The sequence below is a fragment of the Diprion similis genome, chromosome 10 (assembly GCF_021155765.1).
Source record: "Diprion similis isolate iyDipSimi1 chromosome 10, iyDipSimi1.1, whole genome shotgun sequence".
Classification (NCBI taxonomy): domain Eukaryota; kingdom Metazoa; phylum Arthropoda; class Insecta; order Hymenoptera; family Diprionidae; genus Diprion; species Diprion similis.
The window spans coordinates 6,738,098-6,755,676 of NC_060114.1; the positions used below are offsets into that span (position 1 = coordinate 6,738,098).

Genomic DNA, 17,579 nt, shown 5'->3' on the forward strand with positions numbered 1-17,579 from the left:
TAATATTAAGAGCTATAACTTTTAGGGAATTTTTTGTTCGACATATAGAACAAAATTTTCGATGGGGACCGAAAAAAAAAAATAGTCGTTAAAAAAAAATCGCCCTAGTATATATACAAACAAAAGGAAAAATAAATATTACATAAATTATACACAAATAAACACACACACACACACACATCGTTATAATATGTTGAACGCTGCTTGCACGCATCAGGGGAAAAAAAACAGCAAATTCACAAACTAAAAAATTGTAAATAACGATTATATAAATTATGTACATATTTATCTATGAATAAAAATACACGCACACGCTATTATGTTACAAAAAACACACAATATTATTTCAGATCCGATTACCAGAATATAATACTGAAAAATCAACAAAACGAATAATATTATTAGTAAATTACAAACGTTAATAGTAACAAAAATAGTCACAAAAATAAGAGAAAGTATTTTCCAATCACGTGCGCATAATGGTATATGAACTATATAACAATGTAAATAGCATTAAATATGTTATACATATACATATAATTATATTATACAGATACCTAAATAAGTTTGATCAGCTAAGTGTTCAATGTAAAATATTATTGTACGACTGCTGTATGTGTGATATCCTGTAAATAGGAGCCCTATCATTTACGATTGAAATAATATTATATTTTAGGTATTATTATAATTATCGACATCATTATTATCATCATTATTAATATTATGAATTATCATTATTATTATTATTATTATTATTATTATTATTGCCCTTATTTTATGTTGTGCATAATATTATGTATGCTAAGAAAGTGAAATTTGAAGCCAGCGAAACTGTACCATACGTTATTAATATTATTATAATTATTAGCAGAAAACAAAATATATTTGTTTTTTTTTTTTGAAGACCTGATAAATATATTGATGATTCGAAGTATATATATATATATATCCATATATATATATGGACTATTTATAAACACAGTTATTATGCATCGTTGAATACCTTCTATACTATCTAAACGAGAAACAAATGAATCAGTTTTTCGCCATACTTCCATAAGAATTTTCTGAAAAGCTTACAAACTTCATCTTGTTTCAAGGTCTATTCCGGAAATAAGGCCTCATCAAGGTAGACGGAATTAATGGAATACTTTTTTTCATCGGTACAGAGCTGGGTATTAGTTGATGTTCGACCTACGATAATTTGAATTTCTCTTTTTTGAAAAATATTTGTTGGGCGCAAACAATAAACTTCTCATTCTCTTTTATGCGTATGTTGAATATAGTGAATATTTCTCATTTTGAAAATTACACTCTCTCGAGGAAACCAAATGTAAAAGAAACAGTAAAGTTCGTAGACATGCAACTCAAAAAAATATTTATTTGAAATCTTAGTTTTATAAAAATTTTTTATTACAGTTAATCTATATTCACAAGAATCTCTATGCCATGGCGAATATTATCAGGCCCAGGCTTTCTTGATGAAATCGGCAGCTCGCTCTCCAACCATCATTACCGGTACCGCAATGTTGTTTGATGTAACCTAGATAGATGGACGTGAAAAATTTGAGACTATAATAAGGATTTGGAATCAACTATGATAAAAATATACAAATTTGTTTTCATCGAAATCAATATTTGTTAATTATGTTAGAACACTGATACCGTCATTTTCAATTCAACGGTATTCGAACTCCAAATGCGGAATTCAAAATTGAATTCCACGCAAGTTCGATGTACGGAAACTGTAATTGAAAACTCGAAAATCGAAATGACAGGCTTTAAGAACTGCAGAATCAATTTTTCACTAGAAACGTGCAAGCTTGACAAGCTATGACGTAAAACTTACTTGTGGAAAGACTGATGCGTCGGCAACGCGAAGTCCGCTGATTCCAAAAACGCGTAGCTGAGGGTCGACGACTGCCATGGAATCTGAAGAATTGCCCATCTTGGCGGTACCACAGTAATGATGACCGAAAGCAGTGTCGTACTTGACAGCGCAAGCCCAATAGTCGTCACTAGGGTAATCGTAGTCTGCGCACCCAGAAAGTGTCGTGGTGGACAAAGTCAGATTCCAGGCCTTCATGGCGTCAGTGTCAGCCAACTTCAAAGCCAAGTTGATACCACTGACCAAACCATCAACATCTTCCTGCTCACCGAGGAAATTTCCCCAGAAGATGGGCTTTTCAGTGACATTACCCGAAGCCAGGGTAATGTTTCCTGAAAAAGGTAATTTACCGTAGATAAACCCGTTTCCTCGAGTCCCTAGATAACTTGAACAATTTCATATCACACTAGACTCTCCATAATTTTCTGCCCTCAGAGTACTGAGCATGGATTTTGATCCAGAATAACAAGGCTGGAGAGTTTCTTTCAGCTGTTAAAAATTTCCCCAAGCGAGAAGTTGGAGTGCAAAAAGTCATGGAGAGTTAAACCGCATTTAAATTTTCTAGTGGAACATTGAGATAGCTCAAAATTTGAATCAGTGATCGATAGAAGCCCATGAAATACTTGGAACTTTGAAAAGGACAAGACATTTCTGACATTCTATCTTTTGAACATCTGTCTTAAACTCTAACCGACGGATTGAGTCGTCCATTCTTAATTTTGCAATTTCCGATAGTGTCCGAAAAAAACTCCTCAAGAAACGGTACAGTGGTTTAAAAAATGAACGAACCTCTGCTGACAGGGTGCTGCCACGCAACGGATATGCTCACGCTACGTTGTCCTGAGCTTTTAAGGGCGTCGACTTCACCGGGAGCGCAGCCTGACTGGTAACCAGCAGGATTAAGCTGTACATTCGGCCATTCATCGGTGGTATCGTTGTTCGCCAAGACACCGACAACCTGAGTCAGTCCAGTGGACGACAAAGGTCCGGTCCGGAACGTGAGGTACTCAGCAGCAGCAGCCCAGCTGTTGTCGAACTCGTCGGGGTCGTTCAAGGTGAAGGTTACAGGGAAGGTCGGATGATCATGGAAGTTTTCACCAACACCAGGCAAGTCCTTAACAACCGAGATGTTGTATTTCTCCAGCTCCTCCTTGGGCCCGAGTCCGGAGTGCTTTAGGATGAAGGGAGTATTGAGGGCGCCTGCGGAGAGAACTCCCTTCCTTGATATATTGACAGTCTGCAACGTGCCATCCTGCGGAGAGTATTCAAATATTAATTTGCCGGTTGACGCTCACAATCAGAACGAGTATGCAATGGCAGAAAATAAATGGTCGCTGATTAATAGTTTCAGCTACACCAAATCGCATCGGAAGCTGCTCTTTCGAGATATCAGCATCTGAGTAGTACAAGCATTTTTCTTACGGTGTATCGAATATTGAACGTCTATCTCAGTATTGGGTACTACAGTCAATGTAAGAATGGCTGAAGAACAATTGGATTCTGTGCTCAAGTTGTGACTCTAAACTCGTGTTTCAGCAGAAGCAAAGATCTAGGCAATAAAAAATGTCTACCGAATCCTTGGCTGATATATGCATCATGTTAGAAACCATTGATGACCAAAAACAAAAGACGAAATGAGTTTCATTTCTACACACTGGTGACCAATTTTTGGCATCGTCCGCTTGTCATTCCTAAAACACGTTCTCTAGTGCCACGGATTTCCCGATTCTAGAGTAAGGATGAAGGTCAGCATTACCTTTAAGTACTCGACTCCGTACGTTGCGTTATTTTCGATCAACATCCTGGTGGCGGTGGAGTTTAGTGAGATATTAAGATTCAACCTGTCTCTAACTGGACGCAGATACGCGGCAGCACTACTGCGTCTCACACCTTTCTTGTTGGAAGCTGACCGATAGTGAAACCAGTGAAGTGGGCTCCGTTGAGAGGACCTGAGTTCAAATCCTCAACGCATTGATGAGAACCTGATCGACAAGTCACAAAAATTGTAAGACGGCTTACGATGTTCAGGAGCCGAATCGGCAAGCTAAGACTTGCACTGAGATCTACCAACTTCTTGGTACACTTACTGCCGATCACAGCGAATACGAAATCAGGAACTTGCGCGGATATTGGCTCCTCGGGACCAGCTTCCAGCAGCAATACTGTCACATCGGAATCCTCACTGAGCTTTGAAGCTACCATAGCACCAGCGGCACCACCTGAAACGAAAGAGGTTTGAATCGCATCACCGAACCACTTTCCTCGCTCGTCTTTCGTTGCCCGTTCCACTTCACTCAAGATTCAAAAATAGTCATGAAGGTTTTCAGGAAACTTAACTAACCACCGATAACAATGTAGTCGTAGGTATCGTTCAGAGTTTCGATTGACGAGACACGACCACATGCGTCGCCTATTTCTGGAGAACTTCTGAAGAACGCATTCAGGATCGTCGTATTTTAACAGCTGATTCAAATTTCATAGCCTCGTCGGTTACGTGCTCTTCTTTCTCTTGTCTGATGTGGATATTTTCTGTATTATCCGAGGACGATTTATCGAAACTAAAATTTTCCCTCTTCTCAGAAGTTAAGTCAACAGGAACTACACTCTGGACACCTTCCAAAATCATTCCTTACGTTTCGGGCTCACAATGACTCAATTTTCGGGACAGTCAAATCGGGGGATGAATGGCTGTGAGCCTAACCCTGCAGTTCAATCATCCTGAAGCCGTGGAGCATAGCTGAGATAAGATCTGGATCAGCTGGGAGTATTTTATTGCTATCCTGATATCCGAGTGCAGATGGACTCGTCAGATAACCGATCCGGATCCTAGACTAGCTATAAAACGCTTAACCCTTGGGACGATTTGATTAGCTGGAGGACGCGGCCGGGTCCTCAGGAATTTTGGGAGGGGTTGAATTGAGACGAGACCAAGTAATGGCCTCGAAGGATCGCTCAACGGTCACTTACACGTGTAGTCATCTAAAGAATTGCGAGTGACTGAAGGCGTGACCGCAGCAAACGATTGCAATCGGCAAGTTACTATCGATGCCTAGACTGTTGACTGCCAGTGACCTTATTCTTGACTTTGAGCCGACTTTAACTCGCAATACCGCAACTATTAACACCGTTTCGAATTACTGAAAGCAATGACCAATGTCACGGGAAAAATGTTTTCATGTAAAGCGTAATTATAGTCAGATATTAAAATTCCATGACGATATGGGATGATTGAGAAATGCATGCATTGCATTTTACACTTTAAAACATTTTTTTTTTTCTTTCAATACAATATATCAACGTAAAAGCAATACTCAATTGAATATAAATAACGTTTTATATTCTATAGAACTCGCATCTACATGCAATCAACTTTATATATCATGCTATAGGTACTATTATAATTATATACAAATATTGCTTTTTAGAACAGGACCACGCATCAGTTACCGTCGGGCTTGAAATAGTTACGAGATCCCTTCGGATACCGGCCTCGGGGTGTCCTAGATTCCTTGATTACGTGATTGATGACATTTTCCATTACTGTCAGTACTGTATTTCATTTCGTTTTCGTTTATTTTCACGGAATCAAACCGTACTCATCCCTTTTTCATGTGGTTTGCCGGTTTTTTTTTTTTGCTTTGCAGATTTATTTTATGCTCCATTCTACCGATCGATTCGGTGTATCACCTTTCGTTCGCTTCGTAACTTTATTGAACGCAGGAGTTGAAACTATTTCTACTAAACTAATAGATGATAAAAATAGTAAAACGATATGAGTAAAAATTGGAATAGTTAACATCCTGTTTATTAAATTGCTTAAAATTTCAATAAAATGTAATCAAATATTTTCCTCACGTATTCAGTGCAACTGTTTCCTCTTTGGAATTATCGCACTTGAATTTTGTGTCAGCAATAAGTTGAAAGAAGAATGTCATTGCCTCTGTTTGATAATCCACTTATTAAAATGCCACATGTTATTGGCAACGAAACACCAGAACTTCCGGTACCAATAAAGAAGGCAGGTGTTACTATTTATCGTGCAATCCTGTGCCGAATTCATATTTCAACTTCGTATAATACTTAGTATTATATAGAATATACGTATATATTTAGCTATTATTTACATGATGAATTTAGACACCGTTCATCGTGCAAATACGACGTTTTTTCTCTCTTTTTTCACACGTGTTCGTATTCATGCGGTCACTCGTTTCGTACATTCGTTCCGTATTTTTCTCGTTATTATTCAGATGAAGGATAAGAGTTATTGATAACGCCATGTCACGATTCTAAAGGCGAACGCGATAACTCGCAAAATACGTTTCCTCACGCACACATAATGAAAGCATGCACGCACTCGATTAACGAAATCACAATAACGTCCACTTCGATTGTATATCTGCGTTGAATAATTTTTTAAATCTGCAGACGGCTTCTAAAACATTTATTCATAATATACTTCCGAAAAAAAATATTCATATTGGGCGTATTATTGTCATATTGGGCCAAAAACTGTCAAATCAACGCAGATGAAATCAGTGCTTTCAAATATACACAAATATAGAAAATAAAAATAACTGACCATTTTTTCTATCTGTCAAAGTTCATGTACCGTTAATTGAACAAGTACACGCAAATTATAATTAGTTAAAAAAATTAGACACTGATCCACCTGAAGTGAAAATATTTTTGAACAGCTTCAGGCAGTTTCGGAATGGCTACCAACTGTAGCAGTATATAATTCAGCATAGAGTATACACCAAAACGAACCCAACGAGTCCAAGCTCGCTAAAATTGGACGAACCGTTCCAGAGATATCGCAGTTTGATTGAAGCTAGTCGCGCGCGAATAGCCAGACTTGTGTTGCTCACGCTGCACAACACCTCGTTGCAGCTGCCGATCCAAAATTTCTAAGTGCGATATCTCACGGACGGTTCGTCCGATTTCAATGATCATGGGCTCGTTGGATTCGTCTTAAAAACCGCTGCAAGCGAAAAGCTTAACACTTGTGAAAAAAAATTCTCTAAAACTACGTGTGTGGTAAAAAAAAAATGCTTGTGCAAAGTTTAACATCTCGTGCACTGGATTTCTGTGTACTTTATTTGACGTGTCTGACGAGACTTTATTCCAGACAAACCACGTGTGTGCCTATGGAATACGGTTATGTTGTACAAGGTGGAGCCAGTAGGCAGGGAAACGACGGGTTACCCATACCCACGTACCGTAATAAACGTCTGTGTAAATTCCGAGCTAGTTAAGAGGGTATAAAATCATAGAGACGCCTGTAGAGCTCGCGCCCAAGACGATTACCCCGTCTTGGGAAACGTAAGATTCATAAAGTCAGGCATTAAAGCTGTTGGGTTCCAAAAACCGACGAGTGATCGACTATCATCCCCACTTTTGACGATCGACAAAAAAATCGGGAATGCGTTTATTTTACACTTTGCTTGTTCCTCAGTTACATGAAAATTTTATCGCGAGTGAAAAATACTCAGGAAACGAGAACGTACGTATGAAAAATCCTGATGATGATTTTCTTGATTCACAATTTATGAACGAAGTAGACTGAAGCCTTGTGATTTATACACGAGAGGAGCAAAAATCTGTAACGATTAGCGCAGAAGAAAAAATTGAAAAGAAAAATATCCTCTGGAGGTGGATAATTGATGTATTAAAAGGAAAAAAGGAAAGAATTATCCTCTTAAAACTAATATTCAAATCGTCTGCCACATCATATACCCGTGCTTGTGGGTACATGTATGGAGAGTGAACGCTCTCTAGCACTCTGCGGCTCTTATAATATTATTATAAATTATTTATTTGCATTTCTAAATGATCCTTGAAAAATCACCCGGTATTATGCTAATCCAATGATTAACATAGAGAGACCCTGCCATAATATTTCACCTTGCTTATACCGTTGAAGCTCGCTCGCTTATAGCTGTCCTGCAGCTTATGCTCTAGCTCGCTTGTGAGTCCTACAGTAAATGGGCCGGGAGTTTTGGATCCTGGAAGTAGAGTCCGCAGCCTTGATCAAATCGGTAAAAAAATTTAGTATCGGTTCGGTTTTTAATCTCGTGTCATCACAGGTTGAGGAATAATCGTTTCCAAAATCTGCGGAATTTAAAACTGAATTGTTTTTTCTTGATAAACATAAGCAAACTTTGTAACAGAAATAAGTTTGAGCAATTGAAAATTTGGATATATGAGGTTGATTAAATTGACAGTTCTATGAGAGCAGAAGATTTGACTTTGCTGTTACGAGAATTCGAAGAATCGTCTTTGAAGAAAAAGTGATGGTTTTTTTTTTTGATAATTCTCGTTTTTCTCCACGTTCGAATGACGAATTTTTGATTTTTCAAAACGTGCTGCGAAGTTTCACAGGATTTCAATCACATTAATAGGTTATGATTTTAAAAATAATCCACAATACGAATGCACAATAATAACAATGAATTTGGTATTGAAATTGCGAAAAAATAATTACAAAGATGAATAACGTTTTTTCTAAATTAGGAAAACAAATTTCATCTGCAAGTCACTGAAAACTTATCTGCAAATTAACGCAATTTTTATAAGGCAAATCTAAGACAGATCTGAAACACAGGTATGAGAAAAAATATGTCTGAAGTTTAAAGTTTCCTTATGCCAGTGCTTTCTGTTGCAAGAACATCGTAATATCGAGTTTCTGGTTGCTAAAACCTGCGGTCATATATCTCATCGACATTTTGTATTTCTGAACTATTGTGATCTTTTTAAAACAACTACTGAAAATCAAAGAAGATAAAAGATGATAATATATCAAAAATTGCTGAATATGAAAATAAAGGCTCAAAAGGATTGCTCAAATTGAATTTACACTCGATTTCTTGGTTTTTCGAAACCTTTGACATCGTTGAAAAAAAAAAAAAAAAAAAAAAAAAAAAAACCAACGTTTTCAAAGAAGCCAGCAAATTCCTGATTTCAAGAATTTCGTCAAGCGTGAAGCCAAAGCAAACGAATCCTACAAGGTATGACGTAAAATGTGAAAATGTAGGTAGGTATCGTAGAAAAAAGCAACAAAGAAGGATATAAGTATGAATGAAGTAAAAAAAAATAATTAATATTCACCTCGTGTTTGTTCAGCATTCGTGGTGATATTCGTGTATACATATATATATATATACATATATACCCGCTATTTATTAACGATTAAGAAAAGACAGAGATTACGATCACGGGCATTTAATTATCCACGGTCAGTCCCTTGGGACCCCGGCTGATGCATGGACCGGAGCTCGCCGGTTTGGAGCTCGGACTCGAGTCGGACACCCGATTAAAAATATGACAAGCATTCATTTCCCTGGTCATAAAATCATTAGCATAAGAATTCCTCTACCTGGGGTTCCCGCCCCTCCTCCTTTTCCTTTTCCTTTTCCTTTTCCCTTTTTCTTTTTCCTTTTCGTTTCGTTTTCTCCTGTTTTATTATCACTCCGGCTAGGGCTTGGTTAGCCGCGGTTCGAACTGATTTATAAACATATAATTTGACGTGGGAGGGGCTTGGCTACCATATAATGATACCTCCGAGAACTAATTATGTTTATGCCGTTTACTCTGCCCCGTCATACTAGCCGACCTCTGACCCTCAACGAATCCCCAAAGGATCGGGGAATATTTCTTTCCCAATTTCTCTCAACGCCAATCAAGCGTTTGGGAAAATTGCAAAATATGAAAAAAAAAAGACTTTTTTGCGTATAGCTCAATTAGTGCAAATACTAACACAGTAAAGCTATCGAAACTTTGATTGTTACACGGTAGCAAGCTTCTCAATTCAAGCAAAATTTCAGCAACGCCTTGTGTCGTATAAAAAAATATGTCTACAGTCCCACCGTGGCCAACTTCTTTGATTATTGCAAAACTTTTAAAACATTTTCACAAGCGCCAAAGTCGATTAATTCATTCGCAATATATCGACATTATTTTGCGAGAGACGCGAATTCGATTGCTGCAATTGATACTTCGTAAACGACGACAGCAGAAACGTGACAAAATTGTGTTCCATTTTCTCGTCACGTTTTGGTTATGTTTTTTTATTTTCTTGGGTCTCGATTAGTCGAAAAGGAATCCCAGTAATCAATTCTTGACCAAAAATCTTTGGGCTTCAAAAATGGTGCAGGATTTCGATAAGCGTATATTTTTTACAGAATATTGGGAAACAAGTGCCTTACAATAACCGAGTTAGACAAATTTGGATATAAAAAATTGACCTTCCTTCTTTTCGCAAACATTAACCAACGGTGTTCAGAAGTCCTTTTAAGGGTTTGTGTGAAAAGGGATTTTTTCAGAATTACGGGTTATGAATCTCGAATTATCGACATCATCTATAAACAAGAAATCTGCAAGTTTACCAGAAAAGGATTAACACGTGGATATTTGCAACTTTTGTGGGATAACAAACTTTTGGCGAATTTTACAGATGAATGAGAACTCGACTCGCTCAATCTGCTAAGTTTCAACGTTTCCTCTCGGTCTCATAAACTGTCTTTCCAAAGAATTTTTCGTTCATCTACAATCGTATGTTGTTTAAAATTCGAAAATTCTCTCACGACACTATTTTTGAGCAGAATTTAAAAAGTGAAAGAGATTTCACAAAGTCCATTGAACCACTGCAATGGCTCCATCGTGACAAATTTTGGAAGTCTGACTTTGGATTCGTTATTGGTGACCCAAAAAACTCCTACCTACCAATTTCTACCAAAATCGGAACATTTTAAAACTTTTTTCCACCATTTTGAATGTTGCAATCCGATTTCAGACTCGTGATCAGCCACCCAACAAACTTTTGAGTACCAATTTTCATAAAAATCCAAATACTTTTAGTTTTTTTCAGCTTATTAAATACACCAAATTTAAATTTCGCAAATCTGAGTTTATATTCGTGATTAGCGATCCAAAAAAACTCAAGATACAAAATTTTCATTCAAATCCATTCATCCATTCTCAAAATATCATAATTTTCATTTGATGTTTCAGTTAGAATTTCTTTATTTGAGCAATTGAAAAAGTACTAAACCGACCAAAGCCAAAATCGAATCAGTCCTAAGTTCGGAAAAACCTTATCATTGGTCAAAAAAATTGATCCCATACACACATAAGTACACACATACATTTACCAGACGTCCATACGAAACTGACTAAAGGTGACTCTGTAAACCTAAAAACGCTGAGATCTAGTAAAAACTCAACCTTTCATTTTAGGTCCGATAACAACGACTTCCTTTTTTCTCTGAAAAAAAATGTCATCAATTTGTTCAAGTCGTCAGATAAAAAATCCCGCACCTTCGCGCAACGAGCATGGAAGCTCGTATGCAAAGCGCAGGCTGAGCATAAGGAGTTCGTGCGCCGTCTGAGGAGGAAGTTGAAGTGTTGGTGAGCAGGTGTACGAACAGCTGAGCCACCCACACGGGAGTAACTGACTAAGCCTGCTTGACTGGGAACTTGGGCAGAGGCTGAACTTGACGTATACAAACTGAGCCCTCCGCGCTCCTCCGGTATCAACGCAAGGTGCGTGTGCCAGGTATGGTCTTATGGACTACGCGAAGGTACAAGACGCCGCAATTGGAAGGTCGAAAAGAACCGAGTAAACGCGCCTGAGCCATGCTTTTTGGAATATGATTTTTTACCTCGATGAGTAACTTATTTTCGATTTTTTCAAAATAATCATTGTCTCCTAGAATTATTAAATACACTTGTGTTCGATAGTTTGAAGAAATTTCTCATCGACTGAAAAGCGATTGCCAATTTTTTCGCATCTCGTCCAAGCAATTCTTTATACCTAAATAATCTAGTGAATCGAATATTCATTGGCTGAGAAATATTTTTCTTACATTCATTGCGGATTAAATTGAATTACCGTCAATTTTTTGATTTTGTGATTGTGATACTGAATGGTTTAATTTTTTCGAACATCTTATTTGGACAATGTTTTACTTCGAATCTTCATACTTTTCGAATTTTTGTATTAAAACTTTTGGGACCAGAGTTTCGTCATTGTAATTTGAATCTCAAACGTGCACATCGGTTACGCGTTTTGTTTTTTTGTTTCTCAAATATAGTTTTAAATTTATGAAATCAAAATTTGAATCGTTTCTCGGGCTGATATCAAAATCAATTCCCTTTTTCTTATTCTACTTGTGCGATGATTTTTTTTTTTTTACGAAAGTCCAATGAAAATTAACCTTTTACTTAGATATTAAAAATGCCTATTCATAGCTATCGATAAGGATAAAAGGAACATTTTTTCTCCTAAGAAATAGTTCCAGACATAAAAAGTGAGATAATAAATAAAGAAAAGAATTCAAATACGTGCGCCGTTTCAAAAACCATGTTCACACCGATTACCGATTTTCTTTCTCGCCTTTCATTGGTAGCAAAACAAACGGGTGGTCAATCAAGTTATCCTAATTGTAAAAAAATTTTCTTCCCAAAATCGTCAACTTTTTCCATCGTATGAATGCAAGTTTCAGGTTCAATTTCCGTGCACGTTTATACATAGATAATATTTCCTGTTTCTTTTATCTTGTAAAATAGTGAAGAAAAAAGAAAAGAAAACAAAGGAAAAAAAAAACGAGCATACATCGCGGAAACAGCAAGTATAAAACTACACGAGGAATCGGCTTATCGCCATTTCCGCGCGCGTTTTGTGCGTACGAAATTGAGGCGGTTGAAGGTGGCGTCTTTCACCTGCCGGTTCGCTCGGAACCAAACGATTCTTCGGCGCACATGTTTATCCGACATTTTTACAGAGTATATGGGTCGAAATTTGCATCGCGTACATCGCTAATTGCGAGTATTCCTCGTGCGGGACGAGCAACTAACTTGTACTTACCTCGACGTGTTCGCAACGACGTAATAAAACCTGAGAGCACGGATGTAACTGCATTCGCACCTGGAACAAACTAGCGCAGGCTGGTTAATTGAACCCGAAGGCACTGCACCCACGTCAACGATTTTTTCTGTTTTTGTATTCAGAGAGAAAGGGAAGTTGAACTGTGAAACAAGAAACACAAATGTGCTTGATCGAAATTCAAATCCGAAACACAAATTTTTTTATACCTAGAGATTTTTAGAGAAAATTTTAATATTCATTTATATAACAATAAAATTTATATTCGATGCAGTGAGAATAGAATTTTTTTCCGATTTTTCTGCATGCAAAATATTGGTATCAACCTCAAAGTTTTCATACAACTTGACAGAAATTCAAACTTACTTCAACAGCGGATTGAAAGTACGGATTTTTAATAAAACGTGAAAAGAAACTTGAATTTCAATTTAGACAGATCTTGAGACCAAACTCCAACTCCTTTACTACTAATTAAAAAATTAAAACTAATTATTAAATTTTATATTATTGAATAGATTTATGAGCATTGCAAATTTTAGAGGGAAATTTCGATCTCAGCAATTGTTTTCTAACACCACCATCGAACGTGAAGCTGATAAAGGAATTCAAAAAAGAAATCTTTATTTATTATGGGAATTACAGTGTAGACTTCAGGGCGAATCGATATAGTTTATTCCTCAAGTTCTCGACTAAAAATTTTCTAACAAAATCTGTAACTGAAGAATTCATTATCTCAAAATTCATGGCGATAAAACGACAACCCAGTTAAATTGAAGAAAAGTACCATTCGATGGAATTGATGTAAAATAAACAAGTCCAAAATCTGACCATACCAAACCACAGAACTACAATTAGACTCGCAGATACAGGATCCCGATAAACAATGAAAAAAGAAGCAAGAATCACCCCTTCAAATCGTTTCATCTCTCTTTTCTCGTCGAAGGTGCAATTAGTTTACCACCGGAGTTAATTCTGTGGGTAGGAGCGATTAATCCAGGGAACGAAGCGGGACGGGATGATACCAGAACGGTGTTGGTGAGAGGTTCGATACAGAACCGAGAGGCGGACAATACAGAGACAGGAGAGTACGCAGTAGTATCACGAATCGGTGGCGGCGTTGAAGGCTCCAGGAGGATGTCTAATCGCGCGAGTGGCGCCATTTTGTTTCTGCCTACCGGAGCAGTAGTTGATATATGATCCCATTGGCTACCAGACCTTTCTCAGGAGAGGCCAGCCAGCAGCTCTTCGTGTTGCTCCTGCACAGCCCATCCACGAGAAAGGCAAGGGCAATTAAAATTCCTTTAGTCCAGTATTATCGCTGCACTCCGTTCCGAGCTTCTTCATTTCTTCCACGAGGTTACGTCTGGGTTATGCTAGGCCACATGGTCTCGTATGGGAAGTAATCATCGTCATCATTATTAGTAGCCCTAAGTCACGCGGAACTTGCAGGTTTCATCGTGTCTGCGCAAAACAGTGAACGGATTCTAAAATGGAATGAGAATTTTTAGTGAATGGCGCAAATTAACAAAATTCATCATCGCAGTCCAAGAGTATCGGTTCAACGAAATCGTCGAGGTCATTTCTATGTTCTTCTAGTCAAAAGATCAGATTCGACTCCCAGCCAGTTCATTTTTGTAGAGAACAGTGGATTAACAAGGTGATTTCTGAACCACTGAAAAAAGTAACATATCATAAAAATTTTCTTTTCACGATCAATGTTTTCGTGTTTTGTTTACGATTCAATGGATGAGAATTGACGATGATGAAATATTTGTATGATCGGCTAATAGACGTGACCAGATGCCCCCAACTTATGTCAGAAGGAATCCAGCAGACAAGCATTCCAATCGCATTGTTAGCAGTCCGCTGGAATCGTGACCAGATGAGTATAGGTGAACGGTCAGCAACGGCATCGGGATTCCCCCAAGTCATGGCACAAGGAGACAGATGAGCCCAAGCGAGCAGACGACAAATTGCACGTCCCGCGAAGCCACCCTCCAACAAATCATAACCTCCATGATGTTATTTTTTTCATCGTATTTTGGAGGTTTTACTCGGAGAAGATGTCGAATTTCTGGAAGCATAACCCCGGGTGTCTTGAATTGAGGAAAAATCTGATTCGCAATTATGAGAACAAGCTCGGTCGAGGCTGTCTTAGTTCGCGAAGAAGAGAACAGACGCAGACTTCACGGTTAAGCCGAAGACGGTGAGAAGGAGGCTGTGTACGGCTAACAGCTAAACACGTACCCTCCAACCAACGAAGCCGAACGAACGAACGAACAAACTGCAGTTCCGAGCAGGTATAGGTAAAGGTACGGAGTTATTTCTGAGTGAGCATAAATAAGAAGCGTAGTTCAGCGGGTATTAAATCACGCTGGGCTGCCGGAGGATCGCGTGCTGCAGTTCAAGAGAAGAAGAATAAGAAGAAGAAGAAGAAGAAGAAGTAGAAGATGTCGAGGGGGAGGAGGAAGAGGAGGGGGAGGAGAGGCCATGAGGTACTGTGCCAAGGGTCTCAGTCTGCACTGACTGCTCATGAGAGTGAATAAGAAAAGGGGGGGCCAGCCGAGAGAGACGGAGAGTCCGAGACTCAGTGAAGGCAGAATTAGGGGCACCGGCCAGAGTATCCCGCGGAGCCAATATGCCGACGCATCAGCGCACCTTCCTTCTTGAGTAGTCAGTCGGCCGATTATGCATCATGTGCCGTCCGCGGCGTTACGGGGAATAAAGGATATACTGGAAAGGAGTGATCCTGACGAAGGACCTGAGGAAGAATAACCGATTGTCGATGAGACGGTGTCTCCATCATCATTGTCGATTCTCCAAAGTTACGCGGAGAGCCTCCAGGTATTATTGTCATTGGTCTTCGCGAAAAGGTTCAGAGATTGGAAGTTTGAAATGGTACAATATTGAAATGTTAATCACGCATTGAAGCAAATCGACTAAATGACCACATTGAGGTCAAGCCTACGATCCTCTAGTCTGAAGATCAAGGAATTTGGAATTGCATGAACACTCGGAAACAAGATCACCATAGTTTGAAATCAAGAAAAATGCTCGTGACAGTTGAAGACGATGGACTTATAATTAATGAAAACATCGATATCGTTCCTATGTTTCTGTAGTCAAAAGATCGAAGGATTTAGAATTGCATGGAACACTTCCAATGGTAAAGGTGAACCAGAGAAAATTTGACCGACTGTCAATGCGTCGGTGTCATCGGACTTGATAACTGGTTCTGTTGTAAATGAGACTATAAGACCACGTGGTCTATCACCCAAAATATATAAAGTTCACCAGAAACGCGTTGTAGGGTTAGGAATGTTAATGTGCCGAGTGTAGGCTCTGCACATGCGCGTTGCCCCCCGCGGAGCCAATCACCAACCGAGAAATGGTAGCGCTGCTGAGTCTGGAGAAGATGAAGAGGAAGGAGCAGAAGGCGAGGGGCAGAAATGACAGAACAAGGAACCCGAAGATGAAGAAGAAGAAGAAGAAGAAGAAGGAGAAGGAGAGGAACAGGATAGGGTTGCTGTTCTGATTGCGTCCGCGGTGCGTAAATCTCCCCGCTCTCATCGTCAGGAAATATTGTCTCGAGTACTTTCAGTTTGTCCGGCGATTACATCCTGCAGTGAGCGCGTTCAACGGTAGCCTTGGACCAGCGAGGCTTCCACCGTTCTGAAAAGATTAACGAGGAGCCACTGGCACCGTGTCCCAGGATTGTTAATTCCTTCGTCCAGCCGCAAATACCGTACCCATCCATCTTGGTCCCCAATTACACCACCGTGCACGCCACTCTCTGAAGGGGCGAAAAAAATTCTCTTGTTTTTCACGCGGTATACAAGCTCGCGAGTCCTTCGCAAAGGCAAGTGCACGCCGAAGGATCTAAGATTATGCGGGATTCTTCTTTCTCGCTTTCACAAAAAGTTAACGCTCCCGCGGCGTTCTTTAATATATCCTTCACTTCAAAGAGTCACTTTCGTTTCTAACTCTCTGGTCTAGAAGATTTTAGTTCGAGTGAAACTATTAGGCTAGGTTACGTCAAGGTGAGGTAGGTTTGGTTAGGTTCTTCGTTTTTCTGTTCTTCAAGAACTTTTAGACTTGTTTAATGTCGATTTTTATTCTTTTTCAGGTTCTTCTCGAATCTTTGTACTTCCACTGTCAGCTTTTCTAGAATTTCCTTAATTTTTGGCAAAATTCTGCAATTTGTATCTTCCTTTTCTCCTTTCTTACGTGTTTCTTAAAGTTCAAAATTTTCTGTTTTTCCTGTTTCTTTTCAAGTTCTTCTCGTACTGGGTAAAACTGACGTATATTTCTTTGTATTCCTCTTCTTCATCGTGTTCTTCAAAACTGAAACTTCCCAATCTAATTAAACTTCAATTCTTCTATCTCTGCAAGATCTTCTTCTTCATGTTTTGAAAGTTTCTTTTTTCTTGATTCGTCTTCATCAGGTTCCCAAGTACAATCTGGTTCAATTTCAAATCTTCTTCATCTTCAAGTTCTTTACAATCAGATTAATCTTCAATTCTTTTTTTTCTTCAAGGTCTGCTCACCTAACTCAGCTTTAATTTCTCTTCTTCTTCTTCTTCTTCTTCTTCGTCATCTTTATGTTTTGAAAATTCATTCATTCTCAATCGGTCTTCACCAAGTTCCCTACAAACTATTCCAACTTCAAATCTTGTTTATCTTCAAGTTCTTCCGCAACTCTGTAGGCTTCGATTCTTACTTCTATTCTTCGAGTCCTTCCCAACTTAATTCAACTCGAATTCTTATTCCTTTTCTACTCGAAGTTCGTGGGAAACTGATTGAACC

General features: G+C 38.6%; 1 protein-coding gene across 1 annotated transcript; it reads right to left on the minus strand.

Annotated features, from left to right (window-relative positions):
- Positions 1-1,440: 1,440 nt before the first annotated feature.
- Positions 1,441-3,577, minus strand: LOC124411404 (glucose dehydrogenase [FAD, quinone]-like). The gene is made up of 5 exons (XM_046890497.1): positions 3,544-3,577; positions 3,246-3,370; positions 2,678-3,140; positions 1,850-2,220; positions 1,441-1,543 (listed from the first exon to the last, which is right to left on the minus strand). Exons 1-5 carry the CDS (start codon positions 3,575-3,577, stop codon positions 1,463-1,465), a joined length of 1,074 nt encoding a protein of 357 aa, XP_046746453.1. The 3' UTR covers positions 1,441-1,462.
- Positions 3,578-17,579: the final 14,002 nt, after the last annotated feature.